Genomic DNA, 26,630 nt, shown 5'->3' with positions numbered 1-26,630 from the left:
CACAGGAGACGTTAGCATTAAGCAGGACCAGAAAGGCTTTTTGCCAAGGATGGACAGAGAGTGAGAATTAAAGGAAGCTAGAAGACAAGAATGAGAAGGGAGGGCATATTCAAGTAGGGTGGGACAACTAGAAATAATGCAGGAAATGAGGGACTGGAATGTCTTGCGAAAGGAATAGAAAAGAGGCCATTGACATTGGATCCTACACTATATGTAGGAAAGGTTGGAAGGGACCAGATTATGAAGAACTTGTAATTGATAATAAGGAACCACTGGAATTTATTAAAGAGAAAAGGTAACATGGTCAGAATTGGCTGTGGAGTTAGGAAGAATTGTGTTCAAGTCAAGACTCTGATGCATAGTAGATATGTGACCAGAGATGGATGAGTCACTTAACCTCTCCACATCCAAGTCCCTATGACTCTTTTCTGCAGAGGATTTATTGGTCTGCAGCTCCAATTAAATCACATGCCTGAACAAAAAAAAATTGTGTTCAGAAATATAGAAATAAATTGTGGGTCAATAAAACATGTTGGGACAGAATTAACCAAGTAAGTTAGATGGGAGGATAACACTGACAAAGATAACTGCCAAAAATTACAAATAACTTGTGTCAAAAGTAAATACTGCACTCAATTTAATCATGGAATAAAATGATACAAATCCTCCAGAGAATTATGACTGTGGCGTTTCATTACAATAGTATTTAAAAATTCCAGGTAATTCCAAAATAACTTCGGGGGGCGGGGAGGGTGTTTTTATTTTGCTCTTTTTTAAAAAAATCACTTTATTTAGAATATTTTCCCATGGTTACATGATTCATGTTCTGTCCTTCCCTTTTTCCCTCCCTGCTTCTGGAGCTGATGAGCAATTCCACTAGGTTATACCTGTATCATTGTTCAAAACTTATTTCCATATTATTAATATTTGCAATAGAGTGATCAAAATTTAAAGTCAACATCCCCAATCATATCTCCATTGAACCATGTGATCAATCATATGTTTTTCTTCTGCGTTTCTACTCCCACAGTTTTTTTCTCTGGATGTGGATAGCGTTCTTTCTCATAAGTTCCTCTGGATTGTCCTGGATCATTGCATTGCTGGTAGTAGAAAAAGTTCAATTGTGCCATAATGTATCAGTCTCTGTGTACAATGTCCTTCTGGTTCTGCTCCTTTTTCTCTGCATCAATTCCTGGAGGTCTTTCCAGTTCACATGGAATTCCTCCAGTTCATCATTCCTTTCAGCACAATAGTATTACATCACCATCAGATACCACAATTTGTTCAGCCATTCCGTAGTCAAGGGACACCCCCTCAATTTCCAGTTTTTTGCCACCACAAAGATTACAGCTATAAATATTTTTGTGTACATATTTTTCCTTATTATCTCTTTGGGATACAAAACCAGCAGTGGTATGGCCAGTTCAAAGGGCAGGCAGTCTTTTAAAGCCCTTTCCAAGAACAACTTCTTAAGATAACAGCAAACTATTTTATTCCTTGCTCATTTTTCATTAACTGATATTTTTACTTAATAGAAACATTTTTGGGGTTTAGCAATTACAAATGTATTTTTTAAAGGAATCTAAAAGAGACAAAAATAAAATAAAGGTACTACACTGTACCATAGTTTCAAGGACATCTATTCTAAAACTATTTTGTTTCTTATTTAAAAGTAAAGTGTATGTAAATTATGACAGATGGCTTTACTTTTCTTATTTTTACTTTTGCAGTTATGTCAGGTTTTGAGCTACTTCTATTGTTGACTTTCCAATTCACCCAATATCCAAATTCTAATTATATTATTATGTCCTCTGTACTTAAATTGATATAATTTAATAAAGGTGATTTTTTAAAGGCTCTTACTAAAATTTCCTATCATTTTATCAGTGAGCAGTACTATTTACAGAAATATTTTCTAGAGAACTTAATTTAAGACCTATTGTGTAAACTCAGTTTTCTTCAGAAAAAAATCATAACTCACTTCTTTCTCCCTTCTTTTTCATTACACTATTGGTTGATAGACATCAAAATTCTTCTCTGCTTGTCACATGCTTCCCCAACCCAAAGAAAAAAGTTTGTAACTATTTGTGATATTTCAAATTTAAAATATGAATAAAAGTTTTAGTCTTCAAAATTTTTGTTAGCATTCCTTTCTACTCCCATTTTTTGCGGGGAGGGGGAATTAAACCCAAGGAAAGAGTAGGGCATTTTAAGAAGAACTGAACTCTGGATGCTGCAAGGGATTCTCTACTATATGTCAGTTGATGAAGCAAAGAATAAAAATTTCATGTTCTTGTCTGGAAGTAAGACGTGTTTAAATATAAATACTGTGTCTTTTATTTAAAATACTTCAATTCTCCTAAATTCAGTTTTAGGCATGAATGCTTTTGTGAATCTCCATAGCTTAAAGATATATATATATATATATAGGAGCAGATGAAGAGATTCATTTTCAACAACAAATATTCATTGAACACTTAAGTGCCTACTTAGTATGATTAGCAATACTGTACACTGGGAGAGATATAAGTATAAAAGAGATGCTATCTCAAACCTCAAATTTAGAGTCTAATGGTATTCTAAAAGATTGTACAAATAAATAGTATACATTTTAGAATATGATGAGTATGTAAAGACCTCTAGCAGAGATGGCAGTGTGAAAAGTGACAGCCAACGCGATTTCCTTTGAGAATAACCTCAAGAATGAAATGAAACATTCAACAAAACAAAAGATATACCAGGACATGAAGACTGAATCTTGTGAACTTCCAGTTTGGGGATGATGGGGAGACTGTGCTTTGCCAGAAGATTGGGCCTAGCAAAGATGATTTCCCAGTAAGGGAAATGAGGAGATGAGGAAAGAGACCATGTACTTTGACAGCGAGCAAGGCCAGTGCCTGACCGTAAGCAGTTTCCTCTGCAAGGCTCTATGGTAGGGGAAGTGGAACCTGGACCAAACCACTTCATCCAGAATGGTGGAAGGGCAGCAACATCTGGATTGCAGTAGAGGAATGACTTAATATTGATATGGTGCCTTCCTTTCATAGATTATAACCATAAATAGGATTTGGTCCAATCTACCTTATCTAAGATCAAAGTAGAGAACAAAATTTATCTCTGGCTCCAGAAGCTGAGACAAAAGACATAAAGTAAAAAAAAATTTCTAAGAGAATGGAAGAAAAACCCCAAGAATACCCAATATGTGTTAAAATAATTCTAAGTAGGAATATTTTAGAAGAAGAAGAAAACAACTATAGTAATTAGAATTAGGATTCCAAACAAATAAATGGATTCATAAGGATTCCAAGAGAAGATGGAAGAAATGAAGGAAGAGCTTGTAAAAAGAGAGAAGGAATGAAATTAAATCACTTGGAGAAAAAGCAGTTTAGATTAGACTAAGGATTTTCATCTTTTTTTATGTCATGGACCCCTTCTCAGAAAGTTTTTAAATGTATAAAAATAAAATACAAAGAATTGTAAAGGGATCAAATTATAATGAAATACAGTCATCAAAATATTTTTTAAAAATTTACAGACACTTTGGAGGAGAATCTTTGGACCCTAAGAATCCTTGGATTAGATGATGGGAAACATTACCCAAGGAGTGAGTACTCTGAAAAGAGAATATTACAAATATCCTTCAAAGTTCAGTCATTAAATGAGAAATGTTAGAACAAAATCAAAATACTGAAAAATTGCAATAGCATATGAGTTACCTATTATTAAAAATAGCTTTGAAAACAGAATGAGGAAAGAATTAAAGAATTATTGGAATCCACAAATACCAAACTGAAAAAAAAAAATCCGGAATATCTTATTTCAGGTGATCTTAAGAGAAAACTGCCCAGTAATATTATTACCAAAGGACAAAGTAAAAATTGCAAGAGACCACAAATTGAATATACCTAGATATGAAAAAGCCAAACTTCAGAACTTTCAGGTCAAAGGAAAATACTATGAATAGCCAGGAAGAAAATTATGAAGTACCAGGCAACTTTAGTCCAGATCACACTAAAAAGGACACAGGTTAATATAAACCACTATCAATACGTGTTAACACCATATACTAGAATTAGCTTCAAATAGATGTATCACAATATAAAAAGTTATATCAAAAATAACCAAAAAAAAATTAGAAGATAGGCGTTATCTTTTACAACTAGAACCAGAAGAGAATTCTTAACTAAATAAGGGATAGAGGTGATCATAAAAAATAAAATATTTGGTTTTAATTATGTAGAATTGAAAAGCTTTTTCCCCCCACAAAATCAATGCAATTAGAATTAGATGTGAAGCTGTTAATTGGGGGAATGGGGTATTTTCACAGCAATAACCTCTGCAAAATCTAAGATATGTAGTTAAGAAATACTAATATATATAACAAGAGCCATACTTGGTAGAAAGAACCGGAAACAAAGTGAGCACTGATCAGCCTGGGAATGAATAAACAAATTCTAGTATTTCAATATAATAAGAAATGTCACATTGGGAATCAGAGAAACCTGGGAAGATTTCTTTGAATTGGTACAAAATAAAATGAACAGAACCAAGACAGTTTAAATAATGATCAAATAAAAAGGAAAACAGTTTCAAAAGACTTCAGAACCAGTTAACCAATCATACCACTTGCCAAAAATGCTGAACCAGTGGTATAAAATAAGAAAAGTATTTTCAGACATGACCAGTGTGTTGTTTTGTTTGACTCTATTTATATTAGGGCTTTTGGGGAGGGGGCAGTGGGGAAGAAGGAGTGGCGGGTTATCAGTGAAACCTTTAAAATGTGTGTGGGGGAGGGTTCAGAAAGGAATACAAACAAGGGCAGTTGTGTCACATTTTCATTTAATTTACTTTTTTTGGAGTGGGAATCTGGGGAGTCTTTAAGATAAAGATGCATTTCCATATTGCTATGCTAACTAATATATTGAAAATAATACACTACTAATTCTCATTCCACACAACGGTATACTCATTTTTTTTTTTTTAACCCTTACCTTCCACCTTAGAATGAATACTATGTATTGGTTCCAAGGCAAGAGTGGTAAGGGCTAGGCAGTGGGGATTAAATTACTTGTCTAGGGTCACGCAGCTAGGAGGTATCTGAGGCCATATTTGAACCTAGGACCTCCCATCTCTAGGCCAGGCTCTCAGTCCATTGTGCTACCCAGCTGCCCCCACAACTGTATACTTTTTGAAAACTGAATTATAATAGCAGCTTAGCTACAATCTTTTTTGTTTATTTTTGTGAGCCCATGAAAACTGGTATGGTCAATAAGTTCCATTTTCGGGAGAGGTCCAGTCTAGTCAGCCTTCATTCCCCTCTAGCTTCTAGACTTAATGTATTCAGTGTCATGCCTCAGATGCAGCATCCCCCTGGAGTCTTCCTCACTTCTTGAGGCCTCTTCGCCCTTGAACATCCTTCTGTTCCCACTGGTTTTCCATTTCAACACCATCGCACCATGTGGATACCTTCATTCTATTCCTGATCCCTGTTCAGTTCCATTTTGTATGTTTTCTTTCTCAATCCCAGTGGAAGTTTTCTGAGAGCAGGGGCTATCTTTTAGCTTGTCTTTGGAAAAGTTTGGAAAGTGACATGATGTGTCTTAGGGTAGATAGGGCCATACCTCAGCATTCAGAGTCCAGAATCATAGAAATGGTAGACTAAGTTCAAGGAGACTGATGCTGCAGGAGATGTAATGACTCAAAAAGTTAGGAGGGATAATTAACACAAAGAATGGTAATCACGATATGAAAGGTTCTTGGCAGGTTACTGTCAAGTCTAGGGCATGGATATAAAAAAATCAGTTCCACAAATATGTGAGAGAGCATCAGGGCTCTGAAAATGTGGGGATTTTAGTGGACTGCAAACTCTAGTCAGCATTATGATATAACAGGAATACCCATTTGATTCCTATCTATCCCCCTCAGTTCAGGTCCTGAAGAAAGGACTACCTCATCATCAGAAGTAGGTAGTAGAGGCTGTCAAAAGACTTTGATATATAGAATCAGGGATAAGAGGTATATCACCACCAGTGACTTTAATTTTGTCTGTAAAGAATAAGGCAAGGGTTACAGATAAAAGGGTCTCAAATAGGTATGTGGAAAAGTCGAAGAAAGAAATTTTAGAAGAGCTGCAGTAAGGGATAAAGAATATTATACAATATTCTTGATCTAGATATAATGTAGCCTGTGATGAAAAATGTTACTACATACTTCCAAACTTAAGAATTGAGCAACCATCTGATTGTCTAGTAATCATTTTGTTTTCTGTTGCTAAATAGTAAAATGCATTAACTTGGAAGCTTTTGCTTTCTGACTTTATTTTATTGCACTCCATGTCACCAGCTCAAAAGGCCATCCTCAGTTTTAATATCTCATCAGTTTGATTTCAGGTTTAATCGAACAGTGAGTTACTTTCATTTTTGTGTTGAGCAAGCATAATATACATGCATTCATTTTCATTTTTTAAAGAACTATATATAAATGAGTTGTTATGATTTAGATATTTTATAATTTGTCAAACCATTTAATAATTGCTGACATTTACATAGCACTTTGTCATCTATAAAATGTTTCTAATTTAGTTTTGTGTTTCATGTTATTTCATTCAATCCTCATAACTTTGTGGGATAGATAGTACCCAAAATAAATATTGTCCCCAATTTGCAGGTAGGAACTAGCTACTTATAACTAATAAGTAGCAGAACCTAGATTTTTCTGATTTATATACAGTCTTCTATCTTGTATTCTGAGTTAAAGATGAAGGATGAAGGTAGTAGTAATTAAGAAATAGTATCTGGATTCAATAAAATGCATATTTTTTAATACTTATGCACATAGAGCTCTGGAATCCTTGAAGACAGAATCTAATCTGTTAAAGTTTTAAACAATAATTTGATTTTGTGTCATAGCCTATCTTAACATTAGTTATTTGACTCTCAGAATTGTCCCTATGAATTTGTTCCACAGTTATTTATCTTTAGCAAGCTCTGCAGTTTCTTGTATTTTTCCCCCTTAATGTTTAACTACCACCATAGGGATAATAAAATAGCTTATAGTGTCTCCTATATACCATCTTAGTCATTTGCTGTGGTGCTTGAAAAATGTCCAAATCAATTTACATATTGAAATAGAAAAAATATAAGGTAGTTACTATAGGGTATAGGCAATAAGGATGGTTTCATAGCAGTGATTCTGGACCAAGATAACAGAGTACAAAGAAACATAGTAACAATAGCCTAATGATATCATGGGAACTGAATTATTTGGAAAGTGATCAAAATGACTTAATTGATTAGATACTGATCCTAAAACTAAAGATTATTGAGGGCAGACCAGCCAAAATATAGTAGCAGAAAGCAGTATAGCCCAGCTATAAAAGTTTTCCTGACTTTATGTCATTGAAATGAAGACTGAATAAAACACTAAATTATTTTGTTCAGTCATGTGTAAATAAAACAATCTAAATGAAACATAAATATTTACAAAGATATAAAACATACAGACTAATAGAACAAGAAACAGAGAGCTTAAATAGCCCAGTCTCAGAAAAAGAAATTTAGTTTAGTCACAAATGAACTTGAAAAGGGAAAGAAAATTCAATCAAAATTCAATGAACTTTTTATTCTAGTATTATATAAACTGTTGGAGGAGGGAGGAAAGGAAGTCTGAACAAATTTCTTTCTGTGAAGCAAACTATGGTCTTGTTACTCAGCCCAAGGAGAATCAAAACAGAGAAAGAAAACTGGAGACTAATATCCCTAAAGAATGTGATTGCAAATACTTTCAATAAAATATCAGCAAGGAATCTATAAGCAACATCACAATAATTATACACTATGACCAAGTCAGATTTATACTAGGATTCTGAACTGAGGCAGAGTACAAAGAAACAATGTAGCTTGATTCAGTCTTATCAGTAAATAATCTGATCGCTAAACATCTCATCTCTCTAACAAGTTGTAAATATGATCCAGATCTTTTTAGAGAATATGCTGGCTTTGCTCCTTAGCTATAATAAAAACCCTATGGAAGGAAAGTAAGAGTACAAACCTCAACTGCATCTTCAGGAGTTAATCATCCCTTGAGGAACTGAGGTGCTAAGACTTGGATGCTAAACTCAAACAAAAAAAAAAATCAGAAAACTTGCATATGGTGGGGGGCGATCTTTTGTCTGAAGAGAGGAAAAACAAAAGAATCTTAACCCCTATCTCCTTCAGGGAAAAGTCATCAAGTAGATTTGTCAGATCAGAGAATAATGTCATAGTATTTAACTGAGGATTAAAGAAAAAGCCTTTCTCCTCTGTCTTCATCCAAAAGGATAATCACAGGAGAGAATTTTGGTGTCTATAGTGTCTGGTGAAGGGAAAAGGCCTAAAGATAGTCTGCTTGAGCTAAGGAAAGGTCTTTGATTTGGTTCCTAGAGTAGATCTCTATTACTGAGTCCTCAGCAACAAAAATTAAATAAATAAAAACCTTTTGTGATGCCAGAGATGGATCAGTATACAAACCTAGAAGAGTACAATAATTGAAAAATGGCTACAGTCAAAACAGAACAATGAGAATTCTTTGAAGAAATAATTCAGATGTTTAAAGAAGATATTATAAAAGAATTGAGAAGTGTAGGGGGGGAAATTGGAAAAGATCAACAGCTTAACAGAAGTACAAAACCTTATCCCAGTAACAAACTCCCCTAAAAATCATGGGAAAATATGGAAATTAATTATTTAAGAGGCAACAGAAATCCTTAAAATCAAAAGAATTTGAAAATAGAAGAAACTTTAAGATATCAAGAAAAAACAGAATGTGGAAATACAATTTAAGAATCATAGGATTGCCTAACATTGATCGCCAAAACAGAATCCAATTATCATGTTTCAAGAAATCAGTAAAATAGCTGGACATAACAGGAAAGCAATAGGAAAGTGGGGTGGGGGAATTTTCCAATCACTCCTTAAAAAAAAAAATCTTTGAATGTCATTACCAAAATTCAGATCTTCATGACAAAAGAAAAACATACTACATGCAGCCAGAAAGAATTCTAATATTAAGCAGCCACCACAATCCAAATCACACAAGAATTAGCAATTATTATTAAAAAGCAGTGGGGAACGTGGAATAAAATATTCCAGAAAGTCAAGAAAAAAGTATGTAACCAAGAATAACTTATCCCCCCAAATTGTATCATCCAATAAGAAAAAACTCTGAATTCAGTGAAAAGAAAGGATTTTCAAATATTCCTGATTGGAAAAAAAAATGAGAGCTGAAAAGGAACTTTGAAACAAAGATGGAAGTCAAAAAAAATCAAAATTAAAAAAGGTTAATTATAATAGAACATTCAGAAAGAATCCTATATGGATGAACTATTTATATTCTAATGGGATCCTTCAGAATCCTATGGCCACAAGAGGTCGTAGAAGTAATTGAGATAAAAGATCTATATGTAATTTTATTATATTTTTGAGATGTGGAAAAGATAAAGGAGAGATATAGAGAAAGGTATAGAGGAGAGATGAAGGGAGAGCGAACATCACTTGAACTTCAGTTTCATTTAAATTGATCAAAAACAGTGCATGCATGTTCTTTCTGTTTCTCTCACACACATGCACGCACACACACACACACACACACACACACACACACACCCCTCCTTCCTTCTTTCCTCCCATCCAGGAGAGAGAGGAATAATGGAAGAGGATAAAGGTAATATGTGAAAGAGTAGATTCAAGAAGAAATTAACATATCCTAAAGCTTAGAAAAGGAATGGTGAAGAAATGGTTGAAGGGGGGGGTGGGGATAATTATTTTGAATGAGAGAGAGAAGTGATGAAAATAAAAATTGTAAGAATTAAAAGAAACTTAACCATCATAACAAAGAACTTTCATGTTTCAAGGGTTCTAGTGATGCAACCTGTTATACATTTCAGAGTGGTGATGACTTTCGGATGCAAAATGTTTGTCTGTGGCAAAGCAAATAGAGAGGTGAGCCTGGAGTCTGGAATACCCGAGTTAGAATTTGGCTGCAAACACTGAGCAAGTCATTTAACCTCTGATTCCTCAAATGAAAAATGTTGATAAAAATAGTAGAATCAAATGAGGAGTGTGTGTGTGTGTATGTGTTTTAATGGCTTAGCATAATGTCTGGCATATAGTAATGCTATATACTTATTCTTTCCCCCTCTGCTATTCCTCTCCACCTATGCATATTTTTTACAATTAATTTATTTTTATTTTTATGAAATGGGAGGTGAGAAGAGGAAATAGTTTCACTTAATTTTTTAAAAATAAAGAAGTGGAGGTTATAAGTAAAGTTAATGAGCATTTTACTAAGATTTATTATATTCCAGACCCTGTGCTAAGTGCTGGGAATACAAACACAAACAGAAGAACAGACAGTTCCTGTCCTCATTGAACTTATTTCCTATTGCAGGATCACATCACTTTTAAAGAAGCTTGAAAAAGGGGGTTGAGATGAAGGTAACTGTCAAGGAGGCATGGTAGAGAAAGTTCAGAGTCAGGAGAAGTCTTCCTCAAAATATATGTTTTGTAAAGGACCAGCCAGTCGGAGGGAAGAGGCCACAGCGTATTTCCAGATGTATGAATCCAAGTAGTGGAGTGAGCTTCCAAGGTGAAAAGGTTTCAGTGGCATGATACTGAAAGTTTTGGGATGAGTTTGTGGGAATGCATTTTTGGATGAGTTCACAGTATTAGTTTTACTTAATTATTTCACTTTGTTGTATGAGACTTTTCACAAAGGGAGAAATTCATAAATCTTATACAAAATTCAAATATCCATAAAAAATTTTCAAACCATAATTGGAAAAAATATTTTGATGAGATATATCAAAACAAACTAGAAAATGTATAAATAAGCCAGCCTTTCCTTAATATGATGAATAGTATGAGACCAAGATTCAGCATCATGTGTAATAGGGGTAACCCAGAGGCCTTTTCAGTAAGATCAAGAGGAAAGTAATGTTGCCCATTATTTCTACTACTTTTTAATATAGAAATATTAGCTATAAAAATAAGGCAAAATTTAATTGAGAGAATGCAGATAGGCAAAGAGGAAACAAAAGTACAATTTTTAGCTGATGGTAGAGTGATTTGCTTCAAAAAGTCTAGAGAGTCAACTAAAAATTATCAAGTTTTGTATGTTATCACAAAGTCTAGCATGAACTGGTAGAAAAACAAATTCCACTTAAAAAATTTTAAAATGCATAAAACATGATAGAGTCTACTTACCAAGATACAGATAGGAAATTTTACAGAAATAGACATCTAATTGGAGAAATATTAATTGATGATGGGTAGCCAAATATAAAGATTTTAAAGCTTTTAAAATTAATTTATTCATTCAGTTTCATGCCAAACTACCAAAGAATTATTTTGTTGAGGTGGTGAAAAATCATAATATTAATCATTGAGGAACAAAAAAATTAAAAATTTCCAGGGAAATAAGAAAAGAAAGTGTGAAGGAGGGAGAATGGCAGTGCCAGATCTCAAACTATACTACAGAGCAGTAATCATCAAAGTGATTTGGTCCTAGGAAAAAGTAGGTCAATCAGTGAATCAAATTAGGATAAAACATAATTAAGCAAAAGAACATAGACAAGTATTTGTTAAACTTCAAGATGCCAGCTAGTTTTTCAGGCCTTACTGCTGAGCAAAAACTGCTTGGAAAACTTAAGTTTGGCAGAAATTAGCTTTAGATGAAGCACCTTATACCCACCACGATAAGCTCCAAATGCATATATCACCTGAATATTACAGGGAACCTCATAAACAAATCAGAGGAACAAGTAAGAAGTTACTTTTCTACTCATTGGATATATATAGAGAGATTTCATGGCCAAACAAGGGATGGAGAGGATTACACAAGATCCAATACCAAGATCAAAGGTGATACAGCTAAAAATTAAAAGATATTTAACTCGAACAAAGTCTTTGCAGTAAGTTTCTGTGGTAAGGGTCTCTCTCATATCTGTAAAAAACTGGATTGACTTAGTGATACCGATATTAGCCCTGTGTCCTTGAAGCAGTCAAGAGAAAGAGACTTGTGTATAGACATATTTATGATAGTTGTCTTTTAGAAAGCATTTTATTTTTCCAATTACGTAATAACAATTTTTAACAACTATTTACCAACATTATGAGATCCAAATAGTCTTCTTCTCTCCCTCCCAGAGATGTTTAGCAATTTGATCTACTTCCATCTTTGTAATTGTTGTAAGAGAATACTCATATAAAACCAAAACTTCTAGATAAAAACACAAACTAAAGTGAAAATTAATATGCTTTAATCTGTATTCATCTTCAACAATTCTTTCTCTGGAGGCATTCTTTGTCTTAAGTCTTTCAGAATTGACCTAGATCATTGTATTGCTGAGAGTAGCTAAGTCTTTCACAGTTGATCATCATACAATATTGCTGTTAGTGTGTAAAATACTCTGCTTATTTCATTCTGCATCAGTTCATGTAGATCTTTCAAGCATTTTCTAAAAATATCTTGCTCCTCACTTCTAATAATACAATAGTATTCCATCTCCATCATGTACTATAATTTGTTCAGCCATTGCCCCAATTGATGAACATCTCCTCCATTTCCAATTCTTTGCCACCACCACAAAAAAAAAAAAAAAAGAGCTGATATAAATATTTTTATACAAGTAGATCCCCACCCCTCTTTTTATCTCTTTGGGATACAGATTCAGTAGTGGTATTGCTGGATCAAAGAATATGCATTGTTTTATAGCCCTTTGGGTGTAGTTACAAATTGCCCTCCAGAATGTTTGGATCAGTTCACAACTCCACCAAAAATGCATTAGTATCCCAATTTTGCCACATCCTCTCCAATATTTATCGTTTTTCCTTTACTGTCATATTAACCAATCTGATAGGTGTGATGTGGCACCTCAGTATTTTAATTTCTCTATTCAATTATTCTAGTATTTCTCTAATCAAAAGTGATTTAGAACTTTTTTCATATAATTATTGATAACTTTGATTTGTTCACTTGAAAACTGCTTGTTCATATCCTTTGACCATTTGTCAATTGGAAAATAACTTGTATTCTTCTAAATTTGACTCCATTTTTTAAATATTTGAGAAATTAGACCTTAGAGAAATTTGCTTTAAAAATTTTCCAGTTGTTTCCCTTCTAATCTTGGTTGCTTTGGTTTTGTTTGTAAAAATCCTTTTTAATTTAGTATAATCATTTTATATCTTATAATGTTCTCTATCTCTTGTTTGGTCATAAGTCTGACAGGTAGATTATTCCATCCTTCACTAATTTGCTTACAGTGTCACCCTTTATATCTAAATCTTATATCCATTTTGACCTTATCTTGCTTTGGGATGTGAGATAGTGGTCTATACCTAGTTTTTGCCTTACTATTTTCCAGTTTTCCCAGTAGTTTTTGTCAAATACTGAAATCTTATCCCAAAAAAGAATCTTCAGGTTTATCAAACACTACATGCTATGATCATTTATTCCTGTATATTGTGTATCTAATCTGTTCCATTTATCCCCAATTGTTTTTGTTAGCCACAACCAGATTGTTTTGAGGATTATTGCTTTATAGTACAATTTGAGATCTGATACTGCTAGGCTCCCCGCCCTGCCCTTTTTTTCCTCATTAATTCCTTTGATATTCTTGATCATTTTTCTTGAGATTAATTTTATTATTTTTTCTCTATTTATATAAAATAATTTTTTGTAATTTGTTATGTTACTAAGTAAATTAATTTTGGTAGAAATTTCATTTTCATTATATTAACTTAACCTACCCATGAGCAATTAATATTTTTTTTTGGTTATTTAGATCTAACCTCAAATTTGTGTGAAAAATCACTGGCTCTTTTTGTTAAAGAATCTAGAGCTATCGACTAGAAAATGACTAAACTAATTAGGGCTCATAATGTAACATAATGGGAAAATAATAATAGGAAAAGTTTCAGAGATAGACTTGTTTGGGATGATGCAGAATGGAGTAAGCAGAACCAGGACAGTAAGTTATACAATAACAATACTGTAAAAACAACTTTGAAAGACTTAAGAACTTTGATCAGTAAAATGACCAACCACTGAGGATATATGATGCAGCATGGTACTTTTGTTGTTGTTATTTGGTTGTGTACTACTCTTTTACCTCATTTAGGATTTTCTTGGCATAGATAGATACTAGAGTGGTTTGTCATTTCCTCTTCCAGTTCATTTTCCAGATCAGAAACCAAGAAAAACAGGATTAATGATTTGCCCAGAGTCCCATAACTAGTAAATACCTGAGGTCAAATTTGAACTCATATCTTCCTGACTCATGCCTAGCACTCTATCTATACACCCACCTCTGAAGAAACGTTGTAGACTCTGGGTGCAGATGGAGACCATTTTTTGGACATATCCAAAAAAAAATATTGTTTTTGACTAAATTTTTCATGATAGTTTTTCTTTTTCATATAGGAGAAGGAAGGAGAGAGAGAGAAAATGGATTTTGTTCATTGAAAAATTAAAATATTAAAAATAAAGATTTTTGAGTGTACCCATAAAATTAGGCAAATCAAAAAAAAAGGTAAAATTCAGAATATACATATCCTAATATCACTAACATTTCAAATTTAAGAACTTAATGAATAAGTATAACTTTATGTTGAAGAATGTAGTTTTCCAATTAAAGCGTTTGGGGATCATTTGCCATCATAGTCTTAACTATAACATTTTTTCATTACTTCGCATTGTGTTGACATGATGGCAGTATCTGAAAAACATGTCGGTTAAGTATTGGTTGGTTTATAATATTGTCAAAACTGGCATTATCTACATGTTTTCTGATTGTGAGTATGAATTAGCCTGATAGCAGTTAGCTGTCTGGTTCAGTGGATACACAGTTATAGAGGACAGCTCTATATCCCTAAAAATTTGATTGGAGTAAACCACTATTATTAAGCAAGAATTAGATATATATTGTATTTCTTATCTTATTTCTCCTGTCCAATGATGTGATTCCCTAACAGGCAAAAGATATATAGAAAGAACATAGCAGATGACTGAAAATGCATTTAAAAATAGTAAAAATGACTTCGAATGGCTTGAATGTCAGACTATTTTTTGGGTATTAAAAAAATAGGAAATGCACAAAATTTCACAGCTTGCTCCCTCTTCAATAGAAACAATATGTAGGAAAGAAAAATCTTTCATCCAGAATTTTTGGTACAATGCCAAATTTAACCAATAACTATTAAAATTTGAATGTTAGTTTAGTTTCAGAAAATTATCACATTCCTACATGTTCATTGCATATGTATTCTTTTAAGGGGCCCAAACTAGCGAAATCAATCTCCAAATTTTATAATGGAAGTTATTTGGAAATAAGGACTTATTTAATAGGAGTTTGCTCTGTAGTATTTTGCCATAATGCGTCAATTCCATTAAGTTCAGTACTGATTTAGAGGAGGGCTTCAGGAAATTTATAATATATATTCTGTAATTTAAAAAACCAAAGTAGGAATATAATTTTTAAAATTACATAATTGAAAAATGAGCATTAGTGCACACACAGAATGAATGTAATAAAGGCCTTTTTATATTACTTCGCTTTCCACACTACAGTCTAGCCAAGCAGGCCTTCTAATTATTCCTTACATAGGATACTTCATCTCCTAATTCTAAGCTTTTGTACTGGTTGTCCTACTATTCCTAAAATACAATTCAATCGTTCTACCTCTTACGATCCCTTCTTTTCTTCACAACTCTACTCATCTGACACCTTTTATAATAGGTCTGTTTTCTAGTCCCACACTCCACAAGCTATTAGTGTCTTCCTTTTAAAGATTTTAATTATGTTTTATTTGGTGTATATTTGCATATATGTGTTTATGTGTCTTTTACCTCTTCTGAAAAAAAAACTTCTTTAGGACAAAGGACTATTTCATTTTTGTCTTTGTATTCTTAACACTTAGAAGAGTGCCTTATTCGCCATTTTGGGGCCTTAAAAATGTTTGTCAACTGATTTTTTTTAATAGAAAGATAATGTTTTAACTTTTGCTTTTTTAAATCACAAGTGTTCTTTATTGACCTATAATCACCATCTCAAATGGAGCAAATTTTTTTTTAAATCCTCCACTTCATATCTACCTCGCCTAGCAAAATTAATTCCCACATTAACTGTGTCTGAAAATGTATGTCCCTTTCTGCATTTTTAATTCTGTAAGGAGATGAGGGTACATTTCATCTTCATTCTTTTGGACTTATGACTTATTATATTGAGCAAGTAATGCTACCAAATTAACCTAGGTCATAGTATTCTAAAGTCTTTCTAAGTTATTCTTCTGTATAGTGCTGTTATTACCAAAATTGTTTTCCTTATTCTTTTTATTTCAATTTATATCATTTTATTAAAGGTCTTCCTAGTTTCCTCCAAAATTATTCATTTCATCATTTTGTATGACATTCTTGCAATACATGGACCTACCACAAATTTAGTTATTTCTCACTGGGTAGACATACCCTTATTTCCAATTTTTTAAACTCCCATAAGTATAGCTACTATAATGTTTTTGTACCTACAAGTTCTTCTCTCTTTATCTTTCATTTCTTTGAGGTGTCAAAAGATGTGCAGTTTGATAACATTCTAAGAATCATTCCAAATTGTATTCCAGAATGACTAGGCCAATTCATTAACTCTACCAGTAGTGCATTAGTGTACCTCTTTTCCCATAGTGTATTCAGCATGTCATTTTTTCCTTTCTAATAAGTAAGAGGTAAAGCATGAAGCTGCTTGAATTTAGCATTTTTCTAATTCTTAATAATTTAGAACATTTTTTATAACATTTTTTTTTGTCATGGATTTCTTCTTTTGAAAAATTACTATGGTGGGTGGGGGGGAGAATCAAGATGGTGTCTTAGTAGCACTAAAGCCTAAACCACTCTAACAGTCCTTCCAAACCAATCTTTAAAAAGTACTGCAAGGGGGCAGCTGGGTGGCTCAGTGGATTGAGAGCCAGGCCTAGAGACAGGAGGTTCTAGGTTCAAATCTGGCCTCAGACACTTCCTAGCTGTGTAACCCTGGGCAAGTTACTTAAGCCCCTTTGCTTAGCCCTTATTGCTTTTCTGCCTTGGAACCAAAAGGTAAAGGGTTTAAAAAAAAAAAAAAAAAGTGCCTCAAAACAGCAGGAGTCAAAAACCAACAGAAAGACAGAATAAGGGGCCTCTCCCACTGAACACAACTTGAATTGGGAGAGTCGATTTTCATGATATAAGGGAGAACCAGAAGCAAAACTTCACACAGGAATGCTGGTTTGCCACCCCCACCTGCCCAGTTGTTATACCAGCTTCCACAACTGGGCATAGTCTAACTTAGGGATCCCAGGATACAAGCTACACCAACAAGAGAGCACCTCAGACCCACCCCTTGAAGACCCAAGCCCTGGCACCAGTTTGCAGTGAGGCCTGGAAGCCTATAGTGCTGAGCCCTTTCAAGCCTGTGCTACTGTGGTGAAGACCTAGCCCCCTAGCTCACAATGCCAAGTCCTGTAAGCCAGTAACAGAGGAGACAGAATCAGCAAGCAGCTTTCAGAATTTCCACTTAATACTTAAATATTTCTATGGGGACAAAGGGGAAAGCCCAAAACCAATGGAGGATGGTGAGATCCAAGCAATGACATGCAAAACTTTAAAAAAAAAAGGAATTGGTCTCAATGTCTGGAAGAACTCAAAAAGGAATTCAAAAATCAAATAATACAGGTTGAAGAAAGATGGGGAAAAGAAAGTAATGCAAAAAAGAAATAATAGCTTAAAAAAGCAAAATTGGCCACCTGGAAAAAGAGACACAAAAATCCATTGCTGAAAAGTTTCTCTTTTTTTGTTTGTTTGGATTTTTAAATTTTATAATAAAAGATTTTTCTATGGTTACATGATTCAGGTTCTTACTTTTCCCTCCACCACCCCCTTAGCCCCCCATATCCGACATGCATTTCCACTGGTTTTTACATGTGTCATCGATCAAGACCTAGTCCATATTGTTGATAGTTGTACTGGGGTAGTCGTTTAGAGTCTACATCCCAAATCATATCTGCAACAACCCATGTGTTTAAGCAGTTGTTTTTCTTCTATTTTTACGGCCCTAGTTTTTCCTCTGAATGTGGATAGCGCTCTTTTTTCATAGGTCCCTCAGAATTGTCCCGGATCATTGCATTGCTGCTAGTACAGGAGTCCATTACATTCGATTTTACCACAGTTGAAAAGTTTCCTAACAAAATAGAAGTGACCTACTGGAAAAAGAGGCAAAAAAATCCAGTGAAGAAAAAAGTTACATGAAAAGTAGAATGGACTGAATAGAAAAGAAGCATCAAGAGATCATGGAAGAAATTCACTCTTTAAAAATTAAAATTGGGCCAAAAGAAGATAATAACTTTACAAAATATCAAGAAATAATAAAACATTCGAAAGAATGAAAAAATATAAAATATCTCATTAAAAAAACAACTGACATGGAAAATAGATTCAGGAGAAACAATTTAAGAATTACTGGACTACCTGAAAGTCACAAACCCCCTTCCCCCAAATCTTAGACATCATATTACAAGAAATTATGCAAGAAAACTGACCTATCCTTCTTGAAGAAGAATAGAAATTGAAATAATCCACCCAATCACCTCCTGTAATAAATCCACAAATGACAACTCCTAGGAATGTTATAGCCAAGTTCAAGAGCTCCCAGGCCAAGGAGAAAATACTGTAAGCAGCCAGAAAGAAACAATTCAAATATCCTATAGTCCTAATCAGGATTACACAGGATCTGGCAGCTTCCACATTGAAGGACCAGAAGGCTTGGTATGTGATATTCTGGAAGACAAGAGAATTGGGTTTACAACCAAGACTCTCCCATACATCAAAACTACCTATATTCTTTTAGGGGAAATTATGGTCATTTAGCAAAATACAAGATTTCCAAGCATTCCTGAAGAAAAGATCAGACTTAAATAGAACATTTGATGCCCAAATACAAAATTCAAGAGAAACATAAAGAAGTAAATAAGAAAGAGAAAAAGATTTAAGGGTTTCAATAAGGTCAAATTGTTTATATTCCTAAAAAAAAAAAAAAAGATATCTGTAACTCATAAAAATTGTTATCATTATCATAGTAGTTAGAGGAAGTATACATAGCCGGTATGGTAGTAAGCTTTTTAGGATGATATATTAAAAAAACTAGGTGAAAAAAGAGGATTGTTCTAAGAGAAATGGAAAGAGAGAAGCAAAATATGATAAATTATTTCATATAAAGAAGTGCAGGATGGGGAATACAATTACAATGGAGGGGAGGATGACGGTGGTGATAGGTAATACTTAAACCTTATTCTCATTGGAATTGGCCCAGAGAGGAAAGAACAGCTAGATTCTTTGGGAGTATAGGATCCTATCTTACCCTAAAGAGAAGTAGAAGGGGAATAAGAAAGGTGTTGGTGGAGAGGGAAGTAATATAAATGGGGAGGAAGAGAGGAATGTCTCAAAGGAAATTAAAACATTTATTAGGAAATATTTCACCCAATTGTATGACTAAATGTGAGAGCTAGGTGAAAGGGATGGATATTTACAAAAATATAAATTGCCTAGATTAACAAAAGAGGAAATAGAATACTTAAATAATCCCATATCAGAAAAAGAAATTGAACAAGCCATCCATGAACTCCCCGTGAAAAAAAGCCCAGGGCCAGATGGATTCACAAGTGAATTTTATCAAATATTTAAAGAACAATTAATTTGAATATTGTACAAACTATTTGAAAAAATAAGCAAAGAAAGAGCAAATACTTTTAATGACACAGATATGGTGCTGATACCAGGAAGGACAAAAAAAAGAAAGAAAATAACAGACCTATCTCCTTAATGAACATAGATCAAAAAATGTTAAATAAAATACTAGCAAAGAGACTACAGCAATGCAAATATTATTCACTAGACCAGATGGAATTTATACCAGGATTGTAAGGATGGTTTAAGATTAGGAAAATTATCCACATAAATGGCCATATCAGTAATCATATTAACAGAAATCATATTATTATCTATGCAGAAAAAGCCTTGTTATAATTAAAAATGATGAGGGCCGAGATCAAAAGGAAGAATAGTATTTTAATAAAAGCCATGCTGATAGAGATAAACTGACCATGCTCCTGTAAGAAACCTATTCCAACCTCACCTCAGCCATTTACCTTTTCCTCTCTCCACGCGCTCAGGTAGCTAAAGAGGAAGAGCAAAGTCACTTCCCCCTATTTTAAAACAGTCCCTCACCTTCAATACGTAATCCAAAACAGGAAACCCATTGGGGATCACAGGAAATGTAGTTTCAAGTATCCCAAGTGATTTTAAATGACACAGCCTTTGACAAAATACAACACTCATTCCTATTGAAAACAGTAGAAAGCATAGTAAAAAAAGGACCTTTCCTTAATATAAGTAGTATTTATTTAAAACCATCAGCAGGTATCATCTGAAATGGGGATAAATTAGAAGCCTTCCCAATAAAATCAAGAGTGAAGCAAGGATGCCTATTATCACCACTATTACAAAGTAATTTTCACACAAATAAAATTAGATCTAAACAATTGGAAAAACATCAATTGCTCAAGCTAATAAAATAAAAATGACAGTCTTACCTAAATACTTTTTCAGTGCCATACCTATCAAACTACCAAAAAATATTCTATAGAACTAAAAAAGTAATGACAAAATTCATCTGGAAGAACAAAAGGACAAGAATTTCAAGGGAACTAATTAAAAAAAATGTGAAGTAAGGTGACCTAGCAGTACTAGATTTTTAAACTGTAATATAAAGCAATAATCATCAAAACAATCTAATATTAGCTCAGAAATAGAAAGGTGGATCAATGGAATTAATTAGGACAGTGATGGTAAACCTCTTAGAGACTGGGTCCCATGCATCATGTCCTGCCCCACTTTAACCCAAATGGGGAAGGGAGGAAGCACGCCTATTGGGCTGCTAGGCAGAGGGGCAGATGATGGGAGGTGTGGGTGGAGAGGGGGAGGAGAGTAGCCCATGTGCCACACTGAGTTATGCTCCCCTCACACCTAGTTTCTCTGCAGCCCCCCAGGGGACTCACCTCTGCCATAGACTCAATAGGCTGCCATCTGTGCTTCACACTCACACATGTGAACTGCCCCATTATCCCTGATAGGGGAAGGAGGAAGGGCTCCCATTGGGTTGCAGGGCAGAGTGGGGGATGATGTGAAAAAATGTCCTCAGGCATGTGGAGAAGGGGAAAGGAACAGCTCAGCCCTGAGTCCCTCTGGCTTTCTAGTAACAAACTGGGGGGGGGGGTATGGCATGCATGCTGTAGATTCATCATCCCAGCCCTATACCAAGATAAGGTCAAAATGGATATATGATTTTTAAACATATGAAGTGATATTATAAATAAATTAGGGGAATGTGTAATAGTTTACCTGTCAGATCAATGGCAGAGGGAAGAATTTATGACCAAACGAGATAGAGAACATTATAAGGTGTAAAATGAATGATTTTGATTATATTACATTAAAAAGGTTTGTGCAAACAAAACTAATGCCTCCAAGATTAGAAGGGAAGCCACAAACTGGGAAAAAAATTTATAACACATTTCTCTGATAAAGGGCTCATTTCTCAAATATATAAAGAATTAAGTCAAATTTATAAGAATCCGTTGTTCCCCGATTGATAAATGGTCAAAGTATATGAATAAGCAATTGTCTGATAAAGAAATCAAAGCAATCAATAATCATATGAAAAATGTTCTAAACCTCTCTTTATTAGAGAAATGCAAATTCAAATAACTCTTGAGGTACCATTTTATATCTGTCAGCTTGGCCAAAATGACAGTAAAGGAAAATAACAAATGGAGGGAATGTGGCAAAACTGGGACACTAATGCATTGCTGGTGAAGTTGTAAATTGATCCAACCGTTCTGGAATGCAATTTGGAATTATGCCCAAAGCGCTATAAAAGAATGCATACTTTTTATTTCAGTGATACCACTACTAGATCTATATCCTAAAGAGATTTTTTAAAAATGGGAAAAGATCTGTTTGTACAAAAATATTTATAACTGTACTTTTTGTGGTGGCAACAAATTGGAAACTAAAGGGATGTCCCTCAATTTAGAGATGACTGAACAAATTGTATTATATGATGGTGATGGAATACTATTATGATATAAAGAATAATGAACATGATTCTTTCAGAGAGACCTAAAAAGACCTACATGAATCGATACAGAGTGAAATAAGCAGAACCAGGAGAACATTATATACATTAACTATAATATTGTAGCATGATCAAATGTGATGGACTTTGCTATTAACAGCCATACAATGATCCAGGACAATTCTGAGTGACTTATGACAGAGTGCTCTCTACCTCCTGAGAAAGAATTGTTGGAATAGAAATACACATGAAAACATATGATTTGTCACTTGTTTATTTGGACATTTGATTTGAGGTTTTTATAAGATATTCATTTACAAAAATGAATAATAAGGAAATATGTTTTGCATGATAATACATATATTACCTAGAAAAAATTTTAAATTTATCTATTGGGAAGGTTCCTTAGTCTTAAAAAATTGAGTCAGTTCCTTTTATACCTTGAAAATAAAATCTTATTTAAGGACTTTTCTTCCCCAGTTATGTTTTGTTTTTGATTTTTACTACCTTACATTTGTTTGTACAAAAGCTTTTTAATTTATATAATCAAAATTTTGTACGGTTTTTATGATTCTATCACTTGCCATAAACTTTCCTCTGTATATCTATCATCACCTTTAGAGAGTTTTGACTTGTTGTTCTTTTGTATTAATCCTGTTATTTTTTTCTAAGTCTGTAAAATATTTGGAAGTTTGATTGGTATAGCATTGAATAAATAAATTAATATAGGAATATGTCATTTTTGTTGATTCACTCTACCCATGAGCAATTAGTATTTCTCCACTTATTTTTGTCTACCATTTTTCAGCAGTGATTTATAGTTAGATTTATATAATTGGTGAGTAAATATGAGAAGATTGGTTCTCAAGTATTTTATAGCTTTCTTTATAAGAATTTAAATTTAGGTTTTATGCTAAATATGAGAATTTTAAAGTAATATTGTGGTCACCGATTTGAAAATATTACAGTTTAAGTCAAAATGACTTTTAGCACCTTTATTTACAAAGAGGTGGAAAGAGTGAAAGTGAAAAATGTAGATAAAGAGACAGAAAGTACTGCCTAGCTACTAATACCCTGAGTTTAATCCTAATGTCTCCAGGCTGCAAGTGCAAATCTGAAAGCAAATCTCACCAGAATCCAAAGTCCTAATTAGAAAGCTGAAATCTGAAGAGCCAGGAGACACGGAAGTATCTCTTGAGAACCTTCAGTGCACAGGAGGCTAAGACACCAAGAATATCATCAGAACTTACACTGAAGGGAGTGCCCCACCAAAGCACCAATGAGCAGAGAGGGTGTCCTCACCAAAGAACCAAGGAAGGAATCACTCCACTCAATACCACAGGATCCAAGGAGAGTCTCCTCCAGTCTGGCTCATCAACACAGAGTCGGAGACTGAATCCTTGAACTGACCTTTTTAAAGTAGTTTTCTTGATGTCACTTCTTGTCACTCCCCCACTTTATGGGAACCAATCACAGTCTTTTAATTTGCCAGCACTGCCCAAGGTGGGGCCATTGGCCTCTGGAGTTGTCACCCACTCTATCAAGTGACTTGTGAACTCTCATACTTAGTGTCTGGTAAGGCACAAAGTAGGGGTACTTAAATTTTTGATTAACTTAGAAGTTGCTGATTGATGGACAAAGAGTTTGCTTCACTCTTCACAGCTTCTAAAGTTATTTTGAAAAGAATTTCTTTCTAGTACTTCTTGCTAGGTTTTATTATCTCTGCATACAAATTTTTATCATTTAACTTTACCAAAGTTATTATTTACTTAATTTTGTTGGCTCTGAGATTATCTAAATATGTCATCATATTGTCTTTAACAATCAGTCATTTTGTTTTCTCTTGACCTGTTCTTATTCCTTTAATTTCTTTTTCTTGTTATTGTCTTAAGATATTATTTCTAGCACTATGTTAAATAGTAATGGTAATATGTAACAGAAGCAAGTATAAATATAAAGAACTTGTACTGTGTAATGCTTAAAACAGGAATTAATATGCTGTACATTATGATGAGTTTAAACTATTTTAATCCTTGGTCAAACTGATAGGATTTAGAGCTCACATGGTCCAACCCTTTTCATGAACTTACAGAGGTGATTATGATTCATATTGTTTTAGATGCAAATAGAATACAGTGTTCTTCTGTAGGAAGTGGGAAATTTGAATCTAGAGACCAAAAAGGAAAAATCAGGAACAGAAGTCTGGTTTCATTTTCTATGCTAAGATGCTAACTGAAGGTAGAGTGAATGAGATTGCCAAAGGGGAGAAAAGGTTTTTTTGTAAGTTCATATTTTTGAATATCTTGTATCAAAATATGTCAGATTTTATTTAAATTTTAAAATTCTAAGGAGAGATTGTGGTATTATAAAAAGGAATTCTTTAATTTAATGGGGGATCTAGAGGTCCTCTTAGCATAGAGCTGTGTAGGGATTAACCAGCCCACAGTGACAGAAAGTAGAAACCATAGAGACAGGAAGAAGGAAACCAAAGAGATAGGAAGTGAAGTAGGAAGAGGGCTTTTTGATCTGGCAGTTGCTGACAGGGCTGGCAGTTGCAGGGAAGTTGGCTGCTGGGTGAGAGTTAGTGGTTGACATTTGGTTGCTGGAATGTAAAGGCAGGCCTGAGCCTTTAGAGGGTTTTTTGTCTTTTAGTTTGGACTGTTAGGTTTTTTTTTTCTTTCTTGGAATTTTTGGAAAGTGGCTGGTCTTCATTGACAGACCTATTTGGGTTGGATTAAACACTGATTGGGTTGGTTTTGTTTGGGCTGGGTTGGGTTGGAACTTTGTGAAGTGGTTGTTATTAGTGGTAGTTATAGGCAGTTATATGTAGATATAGGCAGTTTTTGGTTGTAATTATAGGTACTGTAGGATAACTAGTATAAACATTAGGAAATTTTCTTTCTCTACCTCTTTCCTATATTTCTCTCCTTTACTCATTTTACTATATTCTTTTACTATCTCTATTTTAATTAAACTAAATTGTTAATTGTTAAAAGCTGCTAGAAGTTTTCTCTGGCTTAAAGGGATAATAATAATTTACAACTCTACTATATTCTCATTAAAACTTAAATTATTAAAAGTTGCTCTCTTATTTTGTTAAAACTCCTAATTTAACCCTTACAATGTATAAAATTAAATTTTTCTCATCGTCTGTCTTTACTTTTTCTTTTAGAGGAAGTCCTCAAGTAAAGGGAACACCTCATTTTAAGGAAGAACAATATGCTCCATCATTGCATTTGGAAATGAAAAAAGTACTGGATTTACAAGCACCTATCATTAGGTATACCATATCTTTGTTAGATTCAATATTTTTTATCTATTTGGGGTCTTTACTATTGCAGAGAGTGGTTGACTACTCAAAATTAGAGAATGGGCATATAAAAGAACAAGTCAAAGATTTGAATTAATTAAACTTGCATTTACTATTTTTGGCAGAGGAGACTCCTTAAATTGTACCAATGTAATATTAACACACTTGATTAATACTTTTGTGATTCACCTGTGGTGACTTTTTGTACAATGTTTATTCTCTTAAGGAGACTCTTGAGTTTACCATAGAATCCACATTAAGTATATCCTTTGCACATAATTTCTGTCAAATCCTTAAATACACAAGTAGTCATTTTCACTTAGGAATTTAAATATGTTTAAATTTTCCAAATGCTAACTCAGCCAATTATGGTTTTCATTTGGGAGGCACTTCCAAAATGGTTTCAGCAAACCATAAAATACCAATTTATCTCATTTTGTTAAGAGGTGTCATACAATATGGAAAGATAAAAGCCATAAGTTATTTTCACATATTTTATCTACATAATAAAACAGTCATATCATTTGGTTACGACACTTTTTTTTATTGAAACCAAAATGGGTTTTGAGGAGGAAATGTAGTAGTAGTTTGATTCTGTCTATTTCTCAGAGAAAAAAAGTAAAAACAAAGAAAAAGAAAAGGCATGAAAACACTAAGTCACAGTGGAGAAAGATGAAGAGGGTAAGGGAAGATATATGGCTGTGTCCTTACTCTGAAATTCTTTTATTTGATTATAATCTTCTGGTACATCTTTCCCTGTACCTTACAATTCCTAATCTGCTTCTTCATACTCAATGAGGTCTTCACATGCTCACCTATCAGTACTTTACTTGGTCTTCACACCCATAAGGACTATATTTTTTCTTCTTCCAATCTTTACCCTTTATTTGTTGAGCCAATTCTGTTGTACATTTCCTCAGTATTCATATTCCTTATTTGCACATCCAGTCATCTGATTGTGCTTTGTCAAATCCAAGTGCCAGATTATTTTCACTATCTGCCTCTCTCAGTTGTACTCACTTGCTTCTGAATAGAACTGGAGAAGGTCAAGAAACTCCTGATTGATTGGGTCCACTAGTGTAATAATTGGATAATTTAGATATTATATATAGATATATATAAAGGGCC

The 26,630-nt window shown here is 33.7% G+C and overlaps 1 protein-coding gene across 2 annotated transcripts in view; it reads left to right on the top strand.

Annotated features, from left to right (window-relative positions):
• Positions 1-26,630, top strand: part of RIC1 (RIC1 homolog, RAB6A GEF complex partner 1) — a 177,356-nt gene that overhangs the window by 57,150 nt on the left and 93,576 nt on the right. For both annotated transcript variants that reach the window (XM_044656642.1, XM_044656637.1), the window contains exon 4: positions 25,365-25,472. In XM_044656642.1, the coding sequence (XP_044512577.1) occupies positions 25,365-25,472 (108 nt within the window). The remainder of the gene's footprint in view (positions 1-25,364; positions 25,473-26,630) is intronic.

This window comes from Gracilinanus agilis, chromosome 1 (assembly GCF_016433145.1).
Source record: "Gracilinanus agilis isolate LMUSP501 chromosome 1, AgileGrace, whole genome shotgun sequence".
NCBI classification, from domain to species: domain Eukaryota; kingdom Metazoa; phylum Chordata; class Mammalia; order Didelphimorphia; family Didelphidae; genus Gracilinanus; species Gracilinanus agilis.
This window is presented reverse-complemented; position numbering and strand designations above follow the sequence as displayed.